The sequence below is a fragment of the Typopeltis vanoorti genome, chromosome 11 (assembly GCF_054136105.1).
Source record: "Typopeltis vanoorti isolate ZY-2024b chromosome 11, IOZ_Tvanoo_1.0, whole genome shotgun sequence".
Taxonomy (NCBI): Eukaryota; Metazoa; Arthropoda; class Arachnida; order Uropygi; family Thelyphonidae; genus Typopeltis; species Typopeltis vanoorti.
The window spans coordinates 122,991,177-123,016,387 of record NC_143559.1 but is presented as its reverse complement, the minus strand read 5'-3'; the positions used below and the strand labels follow the sequence as shown (position 1 = coordinate 123,016,387).

The following is a 25,211-nucleotide window of genomic DNA, read 5'->3' as shown; positions in this document are numbered from 1 at the left end:
CACCTATGGTCATGATAGTTGGGTAATGACCGAAAGAATGCGGACACGAATCCAAGCGGCTGAAATGAGGTTCCTTCGAGGGGTTGCGGGGCTGATAAGACTCGACAGAGTCAGAAGCTCTGCAATTCGGGAAACTCAATACTCAACCTGGTACGGGCACCTGGTCAGAATGCCACAAGAGAGGCTCCCACAGCAGGCCCTCTTGGCCAAACCAGAGGGTGGGAGGCCACGTGGAAGGCCAAGGACTCGCTGGATAGATTATATCCAAAACCTTGGATGGACACGTTTGGGAATCCCACCAGAACACCTGAATTTGGTGTCAGAGGATCGTGACCATTGGAAGTTCCTCTTGCAGCTGTTGCCCCCATAATTCAATTAGGAAAGATGGTCCTTAAAGATGTATGTATTACGTTCTTTCTACTGAGGATATAAAGACTCGAGAAGCTGCTTCTAGACTCTCATAAACAGTTCAACTTGAAACTTATTGAACCAAGTTGTCATCTTTCATTTCATCTACACATCTGTTTGTCGAACAGCCTTCCTCACGAACTCCGAAAGGATTACTAGCTTCCAGTTCAAGAAACGTCCCATTTTTCTCTAACTACTTGCTCACATGCGCCATATTACTCTGTTATGACCTTTCATGTGTGGAGCGATAGGTTATCTAATATAAGAATGTATGTTGCAATCTAGAAGGAAAATTATCATTCATCTGAATTATATTGTTCTTAAAAAAAAGCAAAACTAAAACAGTAACTCCTCTGATAACGATTGCCGATCCTCAGATGTATACAAATAAGAAAAAACAACCGACTACAATAACCATTTTATTATGTTGCTGAAAGAACATTTTGTGCTGAGAAATTCATTTTGTATGATTCTATTCAGGGAACACATAAGCAATAGGAACATGGGGATGGGATGGAATGTACTTACAAGATCGTAACATGTTCGAGATTGTTCTCATTTTTTGGTCCTTGCAATTCTTATTTCGATGAAGAAACCCAAAACACGACTTGTAGAAAAAGCGTAAGGTATCAAACTGGGTACCATGTTGATAAGGTGGTATGCGATTTCTGATAGAAATCATTCGAAAATTTCAAAACGAAAATAGCTGACATCAGCGAATAAAGATTTTTCAGATAGAAGTGCAACAAACTGGAAAACTAGGAATAAGCGTCAAGTCAAAATAAAATACAAAATGAATAATTGTACTATGAAAGTGAACTACGCTACTAGGAAACTGAAGCAAGCGGATTTTACTGCATCAGATTCCTAAATGATTCGCGCAAATGCAATGCAAAAATCATAGCTTGCTTCTGCTATAAAGAAAATAAGTGGGGGGTGCAAAAGAGAAAAAACAAAAGGAAGTTTCTCTCCTGAATGACACAGAGAGAGAGAGAGACAGATGGAATTAAGCCCAAATTGCAGTTTAATTCAAAATTTAAAGATCAATGACTTAAAATCTATTAATCAAAGCATTTTTTTATGCGTGTGTGTGGGGGGGTATAGGACTATTCTAAAAATGTTGCACCCCGAATGATGCTCAAAAAGTAATAATGCAGAAGGAAAGGGTTTAGGATGGAATTATAAAAAAAACTAAAAACCATTCCCATAGACAAAAAAAAATTACGGTATAACAACCAGATATACTAAGATAGGAGAAATTTTGTTTCGCGATGCGAGAAGGCAATCGAAACTGCATAAGCACTATTGTATTTTCTGGCATCTTTAATAGTTGGATATGATATACACTCATGAGCCGAAACATCATGTCTACCAAACCTGTTTCCTGCCAATTAGATAGCACGCTTGGTTAGAAACAGAGGTCGTTGCCATATCTGGGTATGGATTCTCTGACAAGATTAATTCTCAATCCCCACTGAATACACCTTAACTGCTAATTCTTACTTTATTTGTTTCGGACTAAGTATTCTCCAAACGATGATAGTATGGCTTCATAGATCTGGACTCCTCCAGAAAGGCAAAGCCCCATGTGTTGTCACATTTTTGTGACAAAGGGTGATGTGGAATTCATCATTCTCTGGTCGACGCCAGTCGCTTCATTCGGTTGTCGACCTTCGGGGCGTTATTGTGACTAGTTGATCAAGAATCTCAGGACACCTTCCATGGTCTAGGACACACAAAATGCCAAAATTGTCTGATTGGGTGCAATTATCTGAGCAAAAGGCGGCCCAACCCGCTACTAGAGCAGTGGTCAATGTTTTGACCCATGAATGAATGAATGACGGGAAGTTTTAAAGGAAAACAACTAGAGTCACTCATTTCTGGTGCCCCTCCAATCATTCAGTCTCATTTGAAGGCGACAGGATTTTGTTTCGCAAAACAGGCAATCTGGCCAAAAGGACACGCAATTAAGCGACATAACACGCTGGCCTTACAGCCTTATAGCTTGAGCTCTAATTCCAAACAGCTACCATTGATCTTGCGACAGAAACTAGATCTGACAATACCCCATTCTGCGTAGAAAGATATTCCATATTTTCTATATTAATAAATGATTCAGCCTTGTGTTGTTGATGAGATGCTAATAAATGCTTTAAGAGGTCTGGGTGATTAATACCTACCTAATAAAAACTTGCGTAAAAACAGGTCTTTATATGTTTTTTTTAAAGAATCTTGTTTATTTCACTTTATATAGCAATCAGACATTTAACAATGTCAGATACAAAATGGTCAAGTTCTGAAAGAGAGAGTCGCCAATATTCCGCGACTAGCTAACGAAGCTAGTTGATTCTCATTGTGAGAAATCTCTTCAAAATAAAGTAAATTAAAAGAAGTCATTTCCTAAAGAATGGTCCATGGAAAATGGTTTATATTTTTGCTCATGAGCAGGGGAAAAACAGAACAATACTGACTCATGTGGCGGACATTGTAGGATATTAGTAACTCCACGTTAGTTTCTATAGTAACACAATCATGAAGCGCGCTGGTATTTCAATAAAGACTGCCGTTACAGTACTCGAGTTTACTCGAAGCTTTTCCAAGTGTGTCAAATTGTTTTCTTCTTCACTGAACTGTAAGACAGTACAAAAATACTGTTGGTGGTGAACGGAAGATACAGGTTATGACAAGTATTGTGCATAGTCGTAGAATTAACAACTTTGCTACACACCTCTCACCTAAGTTGTAGGTGAGACGTGTGTAGCGGAGTAGAGTAGGGTACCCTCCTGCATAAGTCCTTGGAGGTGTCACACAACAATAAGACCACTTACTAATTATATATTTGGTTTTAATCCTTTATGCAAGTATAAGCAAATAAAGTTCGAGCCTGAAGTATTTTCAGAACTTGGCAACTCGAATATGGAAATATAGCTTCTCCATTACTTCTACCTTAGTATCACCACCTCTGGATCTGGCTCCCACTGATGAGACCTCAAAGGTCGAAACCGGTCTGGGTAGTGACCCTTCCCTTAATGCATAGTATTATACATGTCTGCAAGGAGATGTGTTTTGAGATGTGTTTTGCATTATGGGATACTAAGGAGAGTGATGAGAAGTTATACCACCTTTGCCAAGTCCAGGAAATACTTCAGGCGCAAACTTTGTTTGCTTACACTTGGATAAAGGATTAAACCAAATATATAATTGGTAACATAGCCAAGTGAAAAAACTTCCATCAATAAGACCACTTATTTCTTATACTTAACTGTTGGCAACAGACGGAACAATGGTTCATTATAATGGATGCTTCCACTCACAATTGAGAGATTATTCACTTCGATGTTCTAAGTAGATTTTAAAGGTGGATTTTTTCATTATAATCGCTTTTACAGCTTCCTTTACACCTTAAAGCATATGAATAACATGCAAACCATTCTATAGTCACCGTTTCCCTTGGTGATATCCCACGGCATTTATTGCCTTGTGTTCAAGATGTCATGGTCTATCACATGCCAAGTTTATTATTAAAATTTTTAATTATTTATCTGAGGTACCAATTATGGATAGAATAATATTTGATTTGCGAGGTATTTTATGCTGTTTATTGGAAAACAGCAGAGCACCAAGATTACACTTACCAGGTTCATATTCGATAGATTTGTCCACATAGATGGTAAATTTTCTAGGCATCGGAGAAGATGTTCTTTGTTGATTGCTGCTGCGAGAAACGGAAGGCGAGGATGATGATTGTGTCAGCTGTGCTTCTTCGCTATTAACTGAAACAAATGATCGAATGGTGCTAATGGTTAATATATTATAAAATAAGACAATCTTATTTCTTTAAGCAACTTCATTCAGGCTTTCATTCATGTTGAAAAGAACTTGAAGGCAAACATCGAATTAATCAATGGATCCATGCAGTGGATTAATCGTGCAAATCTGAAGCTTCCCCATAAGCAATACACGCGATTCTTGAGGAAGAAGAATATTTTTATTTCGCATTTTTATTTATTACCATTAAGCTAATGACATGTTCGACACAAACTATTTTTCGGAAGTGTTTGATTCCAGAACTACAGCCAAGATATCAAAAAGCTTTAAGTAACGGGGGAAGGACTTAGATATGCTATGCGAGTTATACCGAATAAGCTAATCAAATAACGAACGTTACTTGATTAGCTTATCGAGCGTATAAGCTGATCAAATAACGTTCGTACAATTCTGTTTTGTTGGTAATATAAATAGCACAGGCGTGACAGGACAACACTATGAAAGCTGGCAATGTAAAAAATTTCATCGACCGTAGTTATTATGATGCATTGGTAATCAAATTTTGAAATTCAATCTTGAGAAAAATGTTCCTGTTTCCATAAACTGGGACATGACATACCCAGAAGTACTATTGTCAAAAAAAAACATACCTTCCTGGATGGTGGAAAGGGTGTTAAACCTATAAATGGTAGATGACATATTGAGGATGAAACCATCTTACTCATTTGGGTTCAAGTAGTAGCTATCATATCTGATATGTAATTTCAAAACAGAGCAACATCTCGCTTTATGCAACATCTTTTAAGAATGCCAAGCATACTCCAGAGATCCAAAACTACTCCATCGAAGGGTGCATCAGTAAAGCCATTCTGCACACACTTCCTTACGTAGGTATAAAGAAAAAAGTTCGACCACGGATGCGAGACCTTTCGACACTTCTGCGCATGGCAGAAGGAGAATCAATTCCGATAATAGGGTAATCAATCCGTTTTGCGGGATGAGTTATTACACGTTGGAAAATTAGCTTTTCTTTTATGAACATTCTAGTTTTTAAAGTGGTAACTATTTTGCTTAATATTACAGTTGAAAAATTTTGCATATAAAGCACGTAATTTCGCATGTTGGTGACAAATACGTACATCGCCTTATTCCTTTTTCCCCTTCAACACGAATCAACTCTTTCTTAGCACTGTGCCAGTTAAGGTTCTCTTAACTGTGTGCGTACTATATATCGGAGTATTTTAATTCTATTACTTACCAATATCGTATTCGGAGAGGAAATTTTCCAAACCACGCGATAACTAAAAGAATGGGTATTCTTGCGTGCGTGCGCAGTCTTTCCCACATTGAATACGCTTATTCCTAGAACACCATCCCATCGCCAGCTTCTGAAGTAGCACTACAGACTGAAAAGCCTAACTAAAACTCATACGACAAGTTTTTATATCCGTTCAGCAATTGTGGTCTAAAGACAACCTCTGCCATTTACAGACATTTAAATCCGATCTACTGTTTTAACAAACTACATTACTCCCAACTGTAACCTGTCTAAATGTGCACCGTGATGGAGGAAATCGCTAAAAGGTGGCATTTGCACATTCAGACTAATCTATCATGTCGGAGAATGCCAAATCTCAAATCTATTCTTCCTGATGTGACTCAAAATTTTCTTTCCTCATTCTGTTGCAATCATTTCTTGGTTTCATCGCTTCAGATCTCGATAATTACTCCGATTCCCTTTGAATATTTTGGATCGCGGTTTTCTACATTCCAAATACCCAAACATTAAAGTCATCTATACAGTAAAGAATTATGTTCAGAATCCTTCTGTTCCATATTCATTGAAGAAACGAAGACGCTGTCGTATTTGAGGTTACAATAACCCAGTACAAACTGACCACCTACACAGCAGAATCTCTTAATCCTCACCATGCAACAAAATCTTACCATTTTGCCCCATGAATATACTGCGGAGATCACGCCATCGTTTTTTTCTTGAAATTAAAATCAGAAAAAAAAATGAATTAGTTTTACCTGTGGATTTTGGAATCTTTACGTTTGCCTCATCGCTCATGCTTCCGTTTCTATACATGCCAGATGCCACAGATTCGGCTTTATTTGGAATCTGAAATGAAATATTCTAAAAATATGAAAGTGAAATGGAAAGATCTAAATTTAATTTCTCATATCTTCCTAGACGTCACTGTTAAAGACAATTTTTCGGAATGAAACAAAAAACTTAATGGTTCCAATAATTTTAAATTGTTCAATTCAGACTGAGTAAAAGGAGGTTTTCAATGGTGTGGAAATTTGCATCCATAAGCGCTTCAGAATAATTCTGAATGAAATTTAATGAGTACTAAATTCCATTATGAATTAAAAAATGTCAACTAAGAAGTAGCTTCCAAGTCTTTTTAATGTGAATCTCGCCCACGAAAATATTGTAATCCTATTATACATTACAACCATGGACTAAATGTTAAATAATCTGGGAATCCTGCGGTAGAGACCAAACATGAAACTTTTCTCCAGAAGCCACTTCTGTCCTCAATAAATCAGGATGGTTTATTGAGGACGACAGGGATTCTAGATTTGGACGAAATAAATTGAACGAATCTGAGAAAGTAAGCTTCCCCTCACCCCACAAACTTCGTTTTAGTCTGGTCAAGCTGAATTACCAGATCTTAAGCAATGTGGGTCTATTTCAGAATTGGTTGAACGATGCGTGTGTCAGCGAAGTATGCGACACCAACCCTGACCTAACAAATTCTTGGGTAGCAAAACGGAAGAAATACCTATATTTCCAAATTTGGCATAAATTAGTTGCATTATACGTCCTGTGGAAAAGATCTGCTATAACCCCCCCCCCCACACACACACACACACCACAGGCTCACTGCCCGTTGGTGTCTGATGCCTCCTTCACTATCTTTTTCCAATGCAGTGTCGCAGTTTCTGCAAATCCATTCCTTTATATCGTCTATCCATTCTCTGTATGGCCTATTTCTGTTTACACCATCCATAATAGCAAACATGAATGTCTTTATCTTCCTGCCCTCACTCATTCTGCAGATGAGTCCAAATAATAATCTTCCGTTGTATAATCTTCTGCATTAGATTCTCCTTTGGTTCTATCTTCCGACAGAGATCTTTTGCGATTTTCTCTACCCATCCTATTCTTAGAATCTTCCTGTAAGAAGTTCTTTCCAATGCCAGAATTCTTTTTCTCGATTCCTTATTTATTATCCACGTTTCATATCCATACAGTACCCCTCTAAAGATGCATGTTTCCAGCACTGTTAGTTTTGTTTGCAGGCTGATCACTTTACTTTTCCAGATGTTATCCATGGCCTTCAGATTTGTTCTTCCCTTTGAAATCCTGATTTTTTTTTCCCCCTTACAGTCAAAGTCATGTTATTTTTCTTCCTAAATATGTGAATTGTTCTACATTTATAAATCAATTCCATCCACTTATCTTTTGTTTCATGTTCTTCTCGCCAAATACCATTTTCTTCGTTTTTTTTTTTTTTTTTTTACGAAGTTCATAACAAGTCCAAATCTCTTCCCTTCATTTAGCAGTTTCGTTTCTTCATTTTAGTTCGATCAGGCTGAATTTTTCACACCATCTTCAAATCATTTTAAATTTAGTCTAAATCGGTTGCGTAATATAACCCTAAAATAGCAAGATAGATAATATTCAACTTTGAACTGGAAATAACGAGTACAGTGACTTGTACTTTCACTGCTGTGAATGATCAATCTACAGGGTGGATCCTCCAGCCTTCCGTGTTAATTTGGTAATCTGCTAAGTAGTATGCGTAAATGGTTAATGAAACGTATAGAAGTGGCTTCAGTTTTTTGTTGTTTGGTTTTTCCTGACTTTGGTTCTCGGATTTTTGAGAATTTTCTATACACCAACTTAGTTTATATTCCTAAATCCCTGACTGCCTTTAATGAGGATCTGGTGTCCACGCTTGGATGTTGGGCCACCAGTGACAAGATAAAAAAATCTCCACACTACCTACAAAAATATTAAAGCTGCATAATGTATAATTCGTAATATTTATTACAACTATATAAATATTCATAATTCTAAACGTGTGGACAGACTTGTGTTCGTCGAACATGTTTATTATTTTAACGGTATAATAGAACACAGAAACTAAGTAAATAATTTATTAACTTGATGCTGGTATTATAACCAGCATCTTCAGAGCACCAAAACACTGTTTGTCACAATACGCGAAACTAAAACAACATGGTATACTTAAACAAAATTGTAGCAGCAACACAAAGACTAGAGTCCTGATTTTGACGCCCTCTATCTGAAAAAAAAAAACTATCATATATTACTAGAGTCCTAGAAAAGTGCTAGTTTTTTCTTAATATGACTGTCTCCCAGATCTTCGGCAAGTTATACTGCCCAATTGTGGACAGTATAAATAGTCCCACATACAAACTGGCTAAACATCTAGCGAAGCTACTAGCCACTCTCACTAACAATTCTCCCTCCTTTGTCAAAAATTCAGCACACCTAAAAAGCATCTTACAACACCTCACCCTAAAAAGCTCAAACTTAATAGTAAGCTTTGACATCACTTCACTATTCACAAAATGTACCACTAATAGAAACCCTCAATCTACTGAAGTCACACTTCCCCCCTGATATATTTGAACTATTCACATTCACAATACATGCAGGATATTTCACATGGAAAGGGAAAATATACAAACAAATTGATGGGACAGCCATGGGCTCCCCCCCCCAGCCAACTTTTACATAGAACACCTGAAAAAACAAGCAATCAATACAGCCACTCTCAAACCAACACTTTGGCTACGCTATGTTGATGATGTGCTTGCTATTTGGCCACATGGCCCTGAGACATTGAAAACATTCTTAGCACATTTAAATAACCAACATCCAAAAATCCACTTTACTATGGAACTGGAAGCCAACAACTGTCTGCCCTTCCTGGATACACTCATCACACGTCTCCCAGATGGTTCCTCATCATTTTCAGTTTTTAGAAAACCCACACATACAGGCAGATACTTACACAAACAATCACACCATCCTTCTCAACAATATGGCATATTAAAAACGCTAACCCATAGAGCGAGAGCAATCTGTTCCAATGACAAGGCTCTTACTGCTGAACTGACTCACTTACGCCACACCTTCTTGGCCAACGGCTACAATCCACATAAAATAAACAAAATACTAAACACTCTTAAGAAACCCCTCCCACCATCCACCATAGAGAACTACAACAAAACAGTCACCATCCCTCACATTAAAGGCACATCCGAAAAGATCTCAAGAATTCTCAATAAACAAACTACGCACTACATTCAGACCATGTAGCAAATTAGCCACCCTCATTCGCTCACCCATCACATCCAGGAGTCTACCAAGTACCCTGCTCATGCAATCAAGCCTACTACGGTCAAACAGGAAGAACTGTGAATATCCGCATCAGCGAACATAAACGATACGTCCGGAATTATCATTATGGGAAGTCGGGCCTAGCAGACCATGCTCTGGATACCCCTGTACACAGGATCAACTGGAAAAACACAAAAGTACTACACAGAAACCCGTATAAATCAGAGAGATTGTTCTTAGAGGCGACAGAAGCCCTAAAACACACTCCAAATCTCAACAAATATGGCTGTATTAACTTGCCGAAGATCTGGGAGACAGTCATATTAAGAAAAAACTAGCACTTTTCTAGGACTCTAGTAATATATGATAGTTTTTTTTCAGATAGAGGGCGCCAAAATCAGGACTTTAGTCTTTGTGTTGCTGCTACAATTTTGTTTAAGTACACCATGTTGTTTTAGTCTCGCGTATTGTGACAAACAGTGTTTTTGTGCTCTGAAGATGCTGGTTATAATACCAGCGAAATATCAGCATCAAGTTAATAAATTAATTATTTACTTAGTTTCTGTGTTCTATTATACCGTTAAAATAATAAACAAAACATTCATAATTCTAATATAACACAACTTATTCTTGACAAAACACTATCCATATTTTACGTGGAAGCAAATTCTTTGCTACAACTATTAGAAAAAATAATTAACCAATACACAAAGCTACAGTATATACTGAAAATATTTAAGTTTATGTATTAAGCTTTTTTTTTAATTTTTTTATATTTTTTTCTGCAGGTGCTTACATGCGAAAGGACTGGGTTGATTTGAATTAAGGTTTTTGCAACAAAACAGACCAATGTGAAAAAACGAGCGACAATGTAATATAGTCCATGTTGAAGTACGCTTTAGGATACTCACATTTTTAGAAAAAAAAATAACTTATGTTCCATCTGGTTGTATTTTTTAATCATTTATACAGGTAATACATGTAGAAATAAAAATCGAATTTATTAAAAATTCCCAAAAAAGTATATGCGATGCAAAATGGTCCTCAGGGAAGAAAGATAGTTAGCGATCTTTCAAAGACATGAATCATGAGTCACGCAGTATGCGACTACTATATCGTGTCTCGGTCACAGGAATGCGCTATTAGAGTAGCAAGGATTCTTTGCTAATATAATTATACACTTCTTTCCAACCATCTATTCATATCGTTGTTACTTTAGATTGTCCGCTTTGCTGAGATCAGCATTCAAGATTAAGGATTAGATTACATTTTAGAATGACAAGTCTAGCCTTACTTCACATGCTACTGACACTAGACAGGGTTCTTTGGAACCCGACAAAACTTCATTCCAACAAGTCTAACAGTCTTAGTTGAAAGATGTGAAACGGATTACTTATGATGAAAGGGATTCATCATAAGTGGCCTCTCTTTACTAATTCATCCAGTAAGAATATTCTGGTCTGTTAACTGCGCGTGATAAGTTTTGCGAAAAAGATGACATCTTCAACTGAAGAGCTCTGCACAACATAAAATAAAACACGCGGCGAATAACACGTCTAAATATTTCAACGTGAAAATTCCCTGTTAAAAAACTCATCCATGTTTATAACTGTCCAACATGCACAGTTATAAACAGTTTAAAATATGTAATGCGCAAGGAAGAGTTATAAAACTTGTGCGCGAGATGTGAAACTAAAGGAAATATTAGGTGCATCGGCTTTTCCGGAACACCTGCGTAATCTGGAAAGGTAAGCAAATAAATAGGGATAACGATTTAACGATCGGTAAGTGCGAGTTTCTGAACTATGGGATTCACAGATGGAGAGGCTGCATATTCTGTTGGGAAAACTATATTAGCGAATGTGGAAGCACGCGGATCTTGGGGTGATGGACAGAAATTTGAAATTCACGGAACATGTAAAGATAGGAAATGCTGCAAGATACTGATTAGCAGTGATTGAGCAGTTTCATATGGGAACCCTGATCATACCGCATTGGGATTGTTGTGCTCAGATCTCGTCCCCAGGATTTGAAACGGACGAAGAAACTTTTAAGATGGCGCAGAATCAGTTGACAAAAATAACTTCAAGACTAAGACATGCAAAATCTCTACATCGAAGACCTAGGAATAATACGATTAACATTAACCATCGACAAAAATTGCATACCGGAATATCGAATAAAAGTGAGTAACATGCTATATTGCCAAATTTATTTCAAATAGTTGATTTAAATACTTTCCTGACACAGACCATCTCTTGTGAAAGATGTACCACAACATCCTGACGTGCTTCGCGATTTGTTGGCAATCTATGTAGATTAGCTCTTCTTCGCTGATTTTGATATCCACGTTTCAAAAATAATCTTCTCCTAAAATAATAATAAAAAAACAGATCTATTAACCACTTTCAATATCTTATGCTCATGGTTCATATTATTTAGTTTAAACCGGAATTTTTTTCCCTTTTTTAAAAAAAGTACGCCGTTAGCAGGAAAAAATTCAGATAACTTATGAAAATTTAAAATAAGATACTGATTTTTTTTTTTTTTTTTTATAAAAGATACCGTACTAGAATACATAAACCTGGATGGATAAAATAATTTCGAAAATGAAAACCTTGATTTTTGTTGATCATCTTCCTTAAAATTCAGAACAGTTCCATACAAAAAGTTGCTACTAACCTACGAAGATTATCTTCCTAGATTACAAAAGCAGTAATGAATTAGAAAATCCTACAATGTCACATCAACGTCTACAAAAGATAGTAGTATCGCTATTACCACAGCGATGAGCTGTCATTACTAACCAGATCCAGTTGCAAGGAATGGTAACAAACCAGCATAAGTGCGCCGCCTCGTATTCTCAGTCATCTTTTAGAAGCTACTTGGATACCTTTTTATGAACTTCAAGGAAAGTTTCTGCGTCAAGGTTCCTGTTATGCTCTCGAGTTCAGCAAGATTCTCGGCTAGGTGGATGGCGCAGCAACCCAACTTAAAATGAGTTCAATAGTGGATGTGTTTTGAAAAGGTGTAAAATTTCAGCCGCGCGACGTTACCCTGCTTAGTGGAAGTCCAAAGTGGAATCAAGGACCAATGTTCAAGCTCTAGAGCAAGGTTTCCAGGCTATCTACCTAGCCGACTAATGGTACTAACGAGCTATAAGTTGGCTTTTGTAACCTATAAAAAAAACTTGCATCTCATCGATCCGTTCAAGTTATTTTCAAAAAGATGATAAAGGAGAGTTTATGTTCAAGGGGAACCTCTGGATTTGTTCGGAACTGCAGAAAACAACTATTAGATTCACTCTCAACTTCTCATAGCATATTTCTTGCTAAGGATAAGATCTCCAAAATAACAGAAGCGGTCAGTTTAGCATTAGTAATAACGTGTGTACTTTCAAGAGTAGTACGAATTAGTTGGCAACAGTATATGCCCTTGACTTGGTGTTTCTGACATTTTTTGCGTGAAAATCATTTCAATTATAGAGGGGTTTTTTGTATAGAATAATAAATGTTTAAGGCTTCAGTTCCACGATGTGTGTAAAGCGTGATATTTGATGGCTAAGTGGAGATAAATATTTTGGAGATTTTTATTTTCACACACACAGAGCTTCCGTAGCTCAGCCGGTATAGACGAAGCCCTTTGGTCGGAAAGACCCGAGTTCGATTCCCGTCAGTGACGTAAAGAACCTTTATCTGGCCTTTTTCGAGAGAGAAGTTAGCCGGTCTCATACGGGGGTAGGGTTTGTTCATCCGGGAACTGGTTTTTCGTCCCCCAGAATAGGCAAACCGGACCCATAAACACACGCATCTACAGACATAAGACACTCTGGGAGGCATAGAGTTAACCACCTTATTTTCGGCACTGGTATGGTTTGGAAAAGCTAAAGACAACTCCGTAACAGCTCACTGGGCCTAATACGTAAAAAAAAGAAAGAAGACATTTTATACAAAATTAGTACATATCGCTGCTTTAGGAAGATCAAAATGGATAATATTTTAAACTTTGACCTTTAATAAAATGAAAACCTCGAATCGGTTATTTTAAATGTAATTTTTAATAACGACTACTCTTCCAGTTATGCGTGTCTCCTCGGCGCAACTGAAAGAGCGACGAGACTGTCCTTCGAATAGAAAATACCTTTGAGGGACGGTGATTCCCGTTATGACGAGAGGAATCAACACGGGCCGTTTCAGATAGTAAGTACGGTAGGGAGTTGGGTTTTTATCCCCGCAAACCGGCCTGCGAACACTACCGATAGACAAACTTAAAAAAGTTTTGTAAGGGTATATCCTGTTGACACAATATCTATAACGAGGAGATTTGAAAAGATCTTCGTTAAATAATTTTTGATATGTTTAATAGTGAAGCCGACGTATACTGGAATGTTTAAGGAAGTAACCAACTTGAAATTACAGCTTTTGAAAGAAAAGAGATAAGTCAGACGGCGAACGTTTGTTCTAAAGGTGGTCACACCAAGAGTCAAACATTTGGATGAAAGAGTACTGTACTTAGCATACACAAAAAAAAACTGTCTGAACTGCAAAACTAGATAAAAATACCAACTCTGATGATGATTTTGTATTCAACTTACCAGCAACAGCACAAGCAGAGACCTATGAGAATGGCCGTCCCAGAAAAAATGAAGATCCATTTCACAGAGCTGCTCTTTTCTGGTGGTGGAATTCCTAAGCGAAAAAAATTCCCATGTTAACGATTTATCTTCAAAATACCTGTTAACATGACTATTATTCATTCGCTTGCTTTTAACCTAGAATTTTCTGCAGTTAACTCTTCCAACATTAAGGTATACGAAGTAATAAAATTAACTCTCTCTTTGCTTTATTGTGAAGAGAACGATATGGATTTCCCCCGATATAGACCAGAAAGCTTACCTTTGAAGAACATGCGAAAACCAAATCCAGGTTTTCCTTCCATTCCTTGGTAAATACCAGAAAAAAATTTCACCTTCATACTTCTGGTTGGCATCACCAGAAAAGAAGGGTTCTTCGAGTGGCAGTACCTCGTGCCGTCTCCTACATCATCCTTTGTTTCAAGAGGAACCAGCTCGACAAAAGGGAGGTTGCTTGAACAACCATATTTTTCATCTGTATCCCTATATCCTTGGGGAAGATGGGAGTGGAGAAGGTGTACGCTGATGACATGCCCTCTGGAAACAGTAACGACCCATTCACAATATAGCGTGTACATGTATGCGTCAGGAAAACCAGGAGAAACGATCTCGCCTTCGTCTTCTTCTATATGATGCATACAATCTGCAAGTAAAGTTTAAAAGACACCAGTAAATATTTGTAAGTAGCAGCAGTATGTTCACGAAATGAAGCTTCTGTTACTTGATCCCTGGTTACACATTTTAACCTGTTAATATCAGCCATACAGCATAGTACAAAATATACAATTCAACTTTATTTCGGCAATATTACAATCAAGTTGAATGCGTTTATTTTGTTAATTATAAAAGCAACTTTTTAAATCTAAGTGGAAATATCTACGTGGATTTCATAATTATCGAATACTCACTACTGCATTTGATGCCTAACGATCTATCGCATTCCGTGTAATTTTGTTGCTGAATCCACTGACATTGGTCTAGTCGTTGTTCGTGACCCAAACACCGAAATGTTTCTCTTAGACTTCGACGCGGGGTTGACACCGGGGACAAAATGCCAAAGTAAGAAGAATAAGTCATGAATCCTAGTTCGCGACAGGCTACATGGGCGAAAGAAATCATTTGATGCCGGAGCTGCGGAGATGATTCGGACCAACATATTCTGTGGAAGTCTTCAGTAAATGGGATTCGTAGTTCCAGGGCTCCATCTGAATTCATGGGATTCAAAGGAACCAGACGAGCTTCGACTGAAAAAAAAAAATATTCCTTGAATTACTTTTCGGATTGTGAATGATAAATCAGTGGTGTTCAACCTTTTTTACTAGGCGAGCTACTTTTCTATAAAAAGTTATTCGGCTATCTACTCCCGTATATAGATCACGTTCCCCCAACCTAATATCTGATTACGCAAAAATAACCAACTAAAAACTTGAGTATTTAAAAATTTATTTATCACTTTTAATTATTTTAATACAACAAAAAAACAAATATATCGGAATAAAATATTTCTCTATTTTGGAAAACCAAAGTTAGAAAAAACAACAGATTGATTACAAACTCACAAGTTACAGGAAATGCTGGTTGATTAAAAAAAAAAAGAAAAAAAGTTAATGTGAAATTTGGCATTGTTTGGACCTCGCAATATTTTCATAGTCAAGTTGATATGAAGAAGTGGCCAATCGCAGACAATCATCCAAAGGATCATTTGTCATTTGGTTTCTTAATTGATTTTTTTATGACGGTCATATTTGAAAAAGCGGATTCTGACAAGTATGTCGATCTGAAACACGACAGAATTTTTCGCGCAATATCAGTTAATATTGGGAATTTTTCATGTGCATACTTCCAAATGACTTCATTGTTTATTGATTTTAAATGTAAACTATTCTGAATGTTTATTATCTCAAGTTCTACTTCAGCTTGGTTGATATCAAACAGCCCACTAATTTTATTTGAAATTTCTGTGATGTTCAAGTTTTCTGGAAATGGATTATTGATAAAAATACAATCGTTTCAGTTTTATTAAAATCTTTAAATCTTGAATTTATTTCTTCCGGTCAACTAATTCTATTTCACGAATAAATTCTTTTAAATCACAGCGAAGCATTTCTTGATTTCGTTGAAAAAATTTTAATAAATATGGGAGATGTCTAAATTCGCGGTCATTTATATTTCTCTTTAATAAAAGTAAGTATTGTTGGAAAGTTTTTATTGAACTTAACATGTCAATTAAATTTTGATCTCTGCCTTGTAACTCTAAATTTAAATTGCTTTATTTTGTACAGAAATCTACTAAAAATTATAAGTGTAACAACCATCTTTTATCACTCAATTGTGGATAAATATCTCCTTTTTCATCAAGAAAAATTTTTATATCGTTAATTAATACAAGAAATCTTTCCAAAAATTGACTTCTTCTGAGCCAGCGAACATTAGTGTACAACAGAAGTTCCCTATCATCATCTGCCTGTAATTTAAATAACCGCCGTTGTACAGTCGAACAGAATTTACAATTTTAAATGTAATATCCGAAACATCTTTTGTGTTTAATCTTTTACTACACAGTACTTGTTGGTGAATAATACAGTGGTACGTTAAAAAATCTGGATATTTGTCATCGTTTTTACATAATGAAATGAAGCCTGATTTATTACCTATCATTGCGGAGCACCATCAGTAGTAATAGACACAAGTTTAAAAAGCGGAAGTTTGTGTTGTTTCACAAATTCATCAAATGCCGAAAAAATGTCTTCTCCCCTAAGTCCTTCCCAATAATGGTAATTTTCAAAAGTAGTTCTTTACTTGAATAATCTTGAAATACCATGCGAATAAATACCATTAACTGAGCAATATCAGTGAAGTCGTTTGATTCATCATATTGTAACGAAAACGCAACACACTAGTGAATGTCTAACATTAACCTGGCCTGTAAACTTTTCTCCGGCAATTGGAACTCTTCCTTTCGGCAATTTGAAACCTTGTCTACTGCCTAGGAGTAGTCTCTCTCTCTAGCGACGTCTTGAACCGAGAAGCTCCTTTCTGGAAGCGGAAAACTCTTCTCTCAAGCAACGTGGATCCTGGCAGCCTCCTCTCTGACAGCAATTCTGTAACCGAGACCCCTTCTGCTTGCTTCAGTCCCTTTTTATTAGGTCTCCTCTGAGACTTCGCATGAAGTTTGGCAACTCCCAAAGAATCGGTACGAGTCTTTCATCTTAAGTTTCAAGATCGCACGCCTTTTGATTGTAAGTTGCCGGCCATCGGAAAGTTGTTTGAACTCTTTCTGACTGACTTCGGAGATGTTTACAATTAGAGCCTGCAAGCCTTTCTCACATAAGTTTCAATAACAATCTTTCTAATGCCGCCATGTATACAGCTCAGGTGATAAAAACATTGCCTTTACTTTTAACACTAACATTCTTATTAACGCAGTATATACGGTTAGCTTCCAGAGTGTTATTTACAAAAACATCTAATACAAACTATACCGAGACAAACAAAGTTTATTCTTTTACAATATTCAAATGGGACTTAACCTAAGTAAAAAATCGATGTAATGTGCTTTGGAATATTTAATATTTAAGCTACAATCGAGTTTTTACACTTTGCTTATAATCGTAGTCACTCAGCTCGCTGTTGGACTTTCACTGATCCAAATTAATTCATTTACCCGGACTTATTAAGAAAATTACTGATTTGACAATTTTAATGAAAAATAAATATACAATAGCAATAAACACTTAAAAAAACACTTAAAGCGAATAAAAATAATATATAATAATGATAAATAATATATATGTTTTCCGTTTTAATTAAATTTGTAAGTAAGGAGGAATACACAAGAGATCGACCAAAAATTGCTCCGCGATAGACGGGTTGAACACCTCTGTCGTTTATTATTGATGACAAAAGATAATTAAAACGTTATCCTATTCAAAATAGACTACAGATTAAGGACCCATTTGGACTGCGTTTGCATTCTTGATCATGCTAAAAAGCGACCAGAAAGGACTATTCACAAAATGAACTTATGTATTGGTTAAGATTGCCAACACTATTATTCCTACGGGTGTAAGAATTAAAAAATATATTTACAATTTCCACAAGCATTTATCACCAAAAGAAAAAACAAATAGATATTTTTTTTTATTTTCTGTTATTGATTAAATACTGTAAACAGTTGCGTAGCAGCTAATAAGGGATACTATTTGGTATACTGATTTTAACATCAGTTAGATCCGTTTAATGTGAATAATGCCACGTTAACAGCATGCAATCAACCGAATAGAGAATTTGTTGCTGAGACAAAGTTGCTATTTTAAAGTTCAGTGAAGAGTGACAGCACTTGAACGGAGTAATCAGTAAAAACTATGATGAAAAGGCTTGCATCATATGTAAGATTTAAAGTAAGCTATATACGTTGAAAGGATAGTAATTATCTGCTTTTGAGTACTACGTTCAAATATTATGAGAACTCGGTTAGAATCAATGGTTAAATTCAGCCGGGGCCGGAACCTTTTTTTATTACTTTTCTCCCTTTACGGTAATTATGCCTAAATTGTGTTATTTAATTATAGTTTACAGTTTTGAATGTGTATATAAAGTCAATATCAACAGTCGCCTGATTACGAATGCGTAATGACAGGGACGGAGAGGTTGACTTCCTGAAATGCGTTATCTTGCAGCGATTGACAAGCAAACATTATTGCAGCGTAGTGTAGCGGAATTTTGAGACTCTTAGAGGTGTTTTGTCTTTTCTGGCCGGCAAAACTGTGAGCAACAGTTAGTACCCAACAATAGAACAGCAGATTAGCAGTTGTTTATCAGAGCTCGTGATTGTGAGAAGCACAAAGAAAATCGTGCAATATTTGTGTTTATGTAGGCCTACTTGTTTTAAAACTATGGATTGGCACCTTCTTTAAACGGAAAAATAGCTCGGATGACAGTGATAATAAAAAACGAGTTTGTAATGACAGTTTGCGTGTAGTTTCTGAAGAGAAAGATGTCTAACGAATCCATAGAAACACAGGATTCCCATCGGTTCCAATACGATAATATTAATGCGTTGAACGAAAAGAAAGATTTGCAGACTTGCTGGACACTCGACCAGTGGATCGCATTCAAAGGTAAATACAATTAGTTATTTTGTAATTACGGAGGATTGGGGTGTATAACATGCGCAGAGGTACAGACCCTAGGCGCAAATGTTTCACATCAGGGTATTCACTTAGCATTAGAGTGGATAAATGGATTAATACTTATTAAAGGTGAAGGGTCTAAACAATGCCAACAAAAGCAACTCAAAGAAAATTTACCAACATAGATACCAAATCTCATAAAAGTGCAGAAGCAATTATTAGAAGTAAAAGTGAGAATTCATTGCGACACATTGTAGAAGAACAGAATTGTTTAGCTCACGAAATCACGTGCCATGTGTTTGGCACTGCGTATCATATTGCCAAGCATAATCGTCCTTTCGTAGATCATCCAAAATTATTTGATCTTCAGATTCTTAATGAGCTAGATGTGGGGAGTGCTTTACATAGTAAAGTGACATGCTCTGAGATAGCGAATCATATTGCAAAACAAAATTATAGACAACATTATAAGCCATGGAATCAAAATTTCTACTATTCTGGATGAAAGTACATTCATATTTAACCAGACTGTTGTGATAGTGTACATACAGGGTGCAATAAATGATGCTACAACGCTATTCGTTGATTTACTTCAATTAGAAAGCACCAAAGCAATGGACATTAAGAATTCACTTATGAAGTGTCTTGAAAAGCACGGTCTGAAAAAAGAAATCCTGCAGGAACTTCTCATTGGATCATGTACGGGTGGGGCCTCAGTTATGCTAGGGAAACGAGCAGGTTTGACAATACTGATGAAAGATTTTCCAATAATTTAACATGCCACCATAAATCATCGCTTAGAACCTGCTGTGCACGATTCGATGAAAGATGTTACAACAACAAATCATTTTGTGGTGTTTCTTGATAACGTATATTCAACTTTTAGCATGTCTGCAAAGAACTTACATGAACTAAAGAAATGTGCAGAACAGTTGTTCTGCAGTCTCAAAGTGGGTTGCACTTTGAGACTGCAAAAAAAAAAAAAAAACTTGATGCAACTTGTTGGGTTGCATCAAGTTTTCGGGCTATGAATTCTATTTGGAATAACTATGCATCATTGCACAGTTACTTTACACATGCAACTCATGATGAAAATCGAGATAGTAAAGAGAGCAACCAGGTAAATTTGAAGAAATTTACTTCAGACAATTTTGGAATAATGATGGATTCGTTATGTGAGCTTTCTAGCTTCTCAGAATCTTTGCAAAAACAAACTGACGTTATGACACCAACTATTGCACAGAACAAAAGTATTTAAAGGTCACAAAGAGAGAGGAGGTATTTACTGGAGGGAAGTTCAGAAAGCTGTAGAAGCAAACCAATTCAGAGGAGTTCCCTTAAAATTTTTTGGGGTAGGAACAACACAATGGAAATAAAGGACACTTTTACGAGGGTATAATCACAAAATTGGCAAGTCGGTGCATGACAGATAAGGACACAAAATACTCAGAAATAATGAGTTTTACGTGAGTAGTGGTCGGATGATATTGCCGTGGACTCTGGTGATGTCCCCGATATTTTTGTGCACTTGCCTGTACATTTCACTAGTTAACGACTGATGGCTTCTACTCCACCAGAAGAAATAAATAAAATAAAAAACATGTTGTGACAATCTAGCAATAGTATCACATTTATGATTCTTCCTTTAAAGGCCCCCGGAGCTTATTCGTTTAGAATTTAACCACTGAGCTGATGTAGAGAGCTTGCGGGATGATTTGAATTAGCTGGCTGTATGGGCAAAAGATAATGGATGTCGGTTCAGTGTAGAAAAGTGTAAAGTGAATCATTTTGAGATTAAAAGGATTACAACCTGTGTATTACATTGATGGAACTGCACTCCAAGACAGAGTACTAGGGACTTGGATGTTGGTGGATAGAGAGTTGAAGTTCAGAAGGAAATGCTAATGTAGCTCATAGGATTACTTGGCAAATGAAAAACATACTAATGAAGAGAAAGAACTTATTCTTCTTTATAAGGCGTTGATACGTTCCACATCTGGATTACTGAGCTCAGGTCTGGTCGCCTAGCTTCTTTGGAGATGAAGTGGTAGAAAAGATTCAGAAGCAAGTGACCAAGTTTGTGAATGGTGCAAGGAATTCTCTCTACATTGAGAAATTGAGTTTCTGGGCTCAGAAGTTGGTTGATAGACGGAGAAAGAAGGGGATATGATAGAAACATTTAAGTTACGAAAAGGCTTTTATAAGATTGATGCGAGGAGGATTATTTCAGTAGTGGGACAGTGGTGGAAGAACAAGAGGTCATTCCTGGAAATTATGTAAGAGGGTGGTCAACAGGGTGCAAGGTGTAGATCTTTCTCTTGGAGAGTGGTGAACAAATGGAATGCGGTGCCTGACTCAGACGTGAGTGCTTCGTCTGTTAATGAGTTCAAGTAGATTGTGTGGATGGTTTGGGTAAATACAATATCATAATATTGCATTTACCCAAAAATAATATTGTATTTACCAATATCATAATAAAACATACTAACTCCATATGATGAGAACTAATTCACTTTTAGATGAAGAACCCATGATGATTTTTTTCCAGCTGGGGGGGGGGGGATGAAACCTTGCTCTTTCTAGAAGGTATCACGGTTTAAGCAGTTAATAACTTACCTCTTAATGACTGGAACAAAAAACAATTTAGTAATATTAAATTCGATTATTGGGAGGTTCCTGTAAATTTTCACAGGGATAAACAAGCATCTTCACGTATTTATTATTACTGAAGGGTTTGCATCCATTGTGCTAAGCCAAAGCCAGTTATAGGTTCGATTTCAGTTGCTAATTACAGGTTATAGATCTTTCTGCTGCCGGTTGTAGAGTCAATCTCTGAAATCCTTAATTCATTGATGCCTTGGCATTAATCAATGTGAACGAATATCAGTGAAAACTGATAGAAGGGCGGAGTCTTGCTGAACACTTGTCTGCAAAAAAGTTCGTGACGGTTAAAAAACACAGCCTAAGACGTTTTTATCATTTCATTTGAATCTAATTATCAATAGTAATGAAGTTTGAAACAGTATCTTATAGCTAACCAAAGCAGAACTTAAATATGAGTAGTAAAATGTATTAGATACGAATCTGCTAACTCTTATTCCTATAGGAAGTACGAGAGGCCGTTTTAGCCCTGTCTAACCTTCCGAGACTGAGGGGATGTCGATCTCCGCAGTTGGCCAATTAGTGACAGTTATCCCAAGATGATCATTAATTTTAAAATGGCATTTGGTGAAGAGAGGCAGACAAGTCACCATCTCATAGTTCCAAATTGCCTAAAGTAGTGAAGGTTGTATGGTCAATTGAGCATACAGTGCGAAGAACTACTTTCTGGGAGAAATATCCCATTTACCCATGCCAGAGAACCAGTCAAAGTAAGAAAAAGTAGGCAACTAGAATAGAACTTTCTTCGCGCGCTTTAACACTATAGATGCAAACAAACCATTTCCACAGAACTACACAGGCCTCGTACAGATTTTCTCCTGATATCTTTTATAATTAACGACAAAATCCTCATAGCTATTACAGATTTGGAAAACTATATGCGTGTGAACGCACGCACGCGCATTGTATCTTGTTAAATGTGTATTTTTGAACTGACCTCTGATGAAGGGAAATGCTTTCATCTTTGAGCCCATTAGTCCAGAGGTTAGGAACCTTCATTGGTTTAGGCCATAATAGAAAAACACCTAACCATTTTTATTTCTGAAAGAGAAGGCTGCATCGTTTCAACTCAGCCTATTGAAAGTAAGCTAGCAGCAGTCAAACATCATTGGCAGAAATAAGTAGCTGAACACAGGTATAGAAGATGACTAAGTCAAGGCAAACTACTTTATTCCATGTTCCTAGTTATAACTAAGATTATTAAATTTTCTGTACAGTTTAATGAGGTGTTACAAGTCCAAGATTCTTCAATGGGCATGAATTTAAGATCGTATAAAAGTCAGAAAATATTAACGTCACAAGTAATTTCAACTACGTCTTTCGAAGCATTGAAATTAGAACTACATTTTAAGAAAAGTGAATCTCACGAAGAAGGTTGGATATATCTGGCATTGAAAACAGAAATTTGTCAGGGCCAAGAGAGAGATTATGAACAAATCTATTAAGCAAGGTCAAATGAAAGCAACACAAAGTACCACGGCATGAATGCGATAGTCTATTAAGCTCTGATTCCTGATGGCAAACTAGGCTGCTCCTTTCCAAATTTCGAAAAAGCTAGCACAGAAATGATCCGAGGAGGGAAAAACACTTTCGTTCAACTGTGAGAAAATAGAGTTCTACATTGCAAGTAAGACACTTGCTGTTAAATAACAGCTTTCTTTCGTTGTGATTCAAAGCCACTACGAGTATTGCTATGCCAGGAATGAATTCAATAAACCCAAAATCTTATTCCTCAAAAGGCGAGGACGTTTTAGTTCTATCTGAAGATCAATGGCTCATTAATCTTCATCGTCAGCCATCACTAATATCTGAACCAAGACTATCAATGATTCAAAAGGCATCCAAGGAAGGAAAGTACAAACTGCTGCCATCTTGTGGTCACCAACAGTATATACTCAAGTTCTGTGGTCGATTTCGAGCTGCAGCATTAAAAAAAATCCAAGGGAAGGAAACCACTAGCTTCCCATTGTAATATAGATTAACTCGGGAATGGGATTTCAAGGTACGGAAACGTTTTACTCTTCAGCTAGAATTGAAACCAGAATTGTCCTTCTTCTGGAAGCCTAGCACTGTGGATGCGAATTTCCCTTCCGAAGAATTTACAGGCACTCGAGGGTAGTATCTTAATTGTATGTGTTCAAGTTCACTCACCTGTACCTCGAGGACGGAAAATAATTCCTTCTTCCTATAAGATAGGACTTTTTTTCACTTTCAAAGTTTATATAAACGTTCTTGGCCATATTAGATGTGAATGAAATCTGGAGTTTTACAACTGATGAACATACATTGCATCGTCGCAAGTGATACCAAAGAGAGCTTTAGATCGAACGCATGGTGCATTAATAGCACTTCCTAATTCGGCTGTTTCATCATTCGATGAGACGGCTATATAATGAATGGTCCCTCTTGCAGAGGTGGCGTTATCAGAGCAGCTTTCACATCTCGATTGAGTGTTGAATGAGTTTAATGATAAGTTGTATCATATGACTATATACATTGAATAATTTGGTGCTGATGAGTAACCACGCAATAATGCTAAATAAAATTTCAAAACGAAAATAGTTCCGAGACATACTTATAAGAATAAACCATTAGATAAATGTTTCACATGTTATACCAAAACATACCTGCTGCTGCTGACAAATTTCCAATAACGTTTGGTGACATACGATTTACTGTACTGTTAATCTGAAAAACAGGTGAACTTAATTAAGATTCCCTAATTTTTCTTAAGAATGTAATTTGCTTAATTTAAAAAATAACACTGATTTGTACAGTAATCTCATTTCCCTATAAGTTTGCAAAGATGTTGCTGTGTTGTGTACTTGTTCAAACAATGTTGTCTCTTGGACATGGCTACCAATTTTTGTTTGTTGGCTGTTGTGATATTTCCATGATTTTAACTCTATTAAAGGGCAGTTGGGTTTAGATTTGTATTGCATAAATTTAGAAGCAAGCAGGGCATACGATCTGTAAACGGCTTGGTTCTTAGCAATCATTTGTACTCTTACTATTAGTGATTCCTACCCTGCCAGTGTCATTTTGTTGATACCAGATATCTCCTAGGAAGAAGGATGCATTGAGGGATATCACAGGCACTGCTTGAAAGAAGTCAACGGCCAATCCCATGAGCAAGCTAATTGTTTCATATAACGAGTCACGTATTTGAAGCCGGTATAAATGAATTGGAAGAATATGATGCTCCCAAGTAAATGCAAAC

At 36.7% G+C, this 25,211-nt stretch overlaps 1 protein-coding gene across 1 annotated transcript in view; it reads right to left on the bottom strand.

Annotated features, from left to right (window-relative positions):
• Positions 1-15,399, bottom strand: part of LOC150102018 (uncharacterized) — a 28,226-nt gene extending 12,827 nt beyond the window's left edge. Inside the window, exons 1-6 of the mRNA XM_090400854.1 lie at positions 15,107-15,399; positions 14,461-14,841; positions 14,160-14,253; positions 11,818-11,935; positions 6,211-6,301; positions 4,044-4,181 (exon numbers count right to left, since the gene is read on the bottom strand). Of these exons, the coding sequence (XP_090256980.1) occupies positions 4,044-4,181; positions 6,211-6,301; positions 11,818-11,935; positions 14,160-14,253; positions 14,461-14,841; positions 15,107-15,317 (1,033 nt within the window). The 5' untranslated portion in view covers positions 15,318-15,399. The remainder of the gene's footprint in view (positions 1-4,043; positions 4,182-6,210; positions 6,302-11,817; positions 11,936-14,159; positions 14,254-14,460; positions 14,842-15,106) is intronic.
• Positions 15,400-25,211: the final 9,812 nt, after the last annotated feature.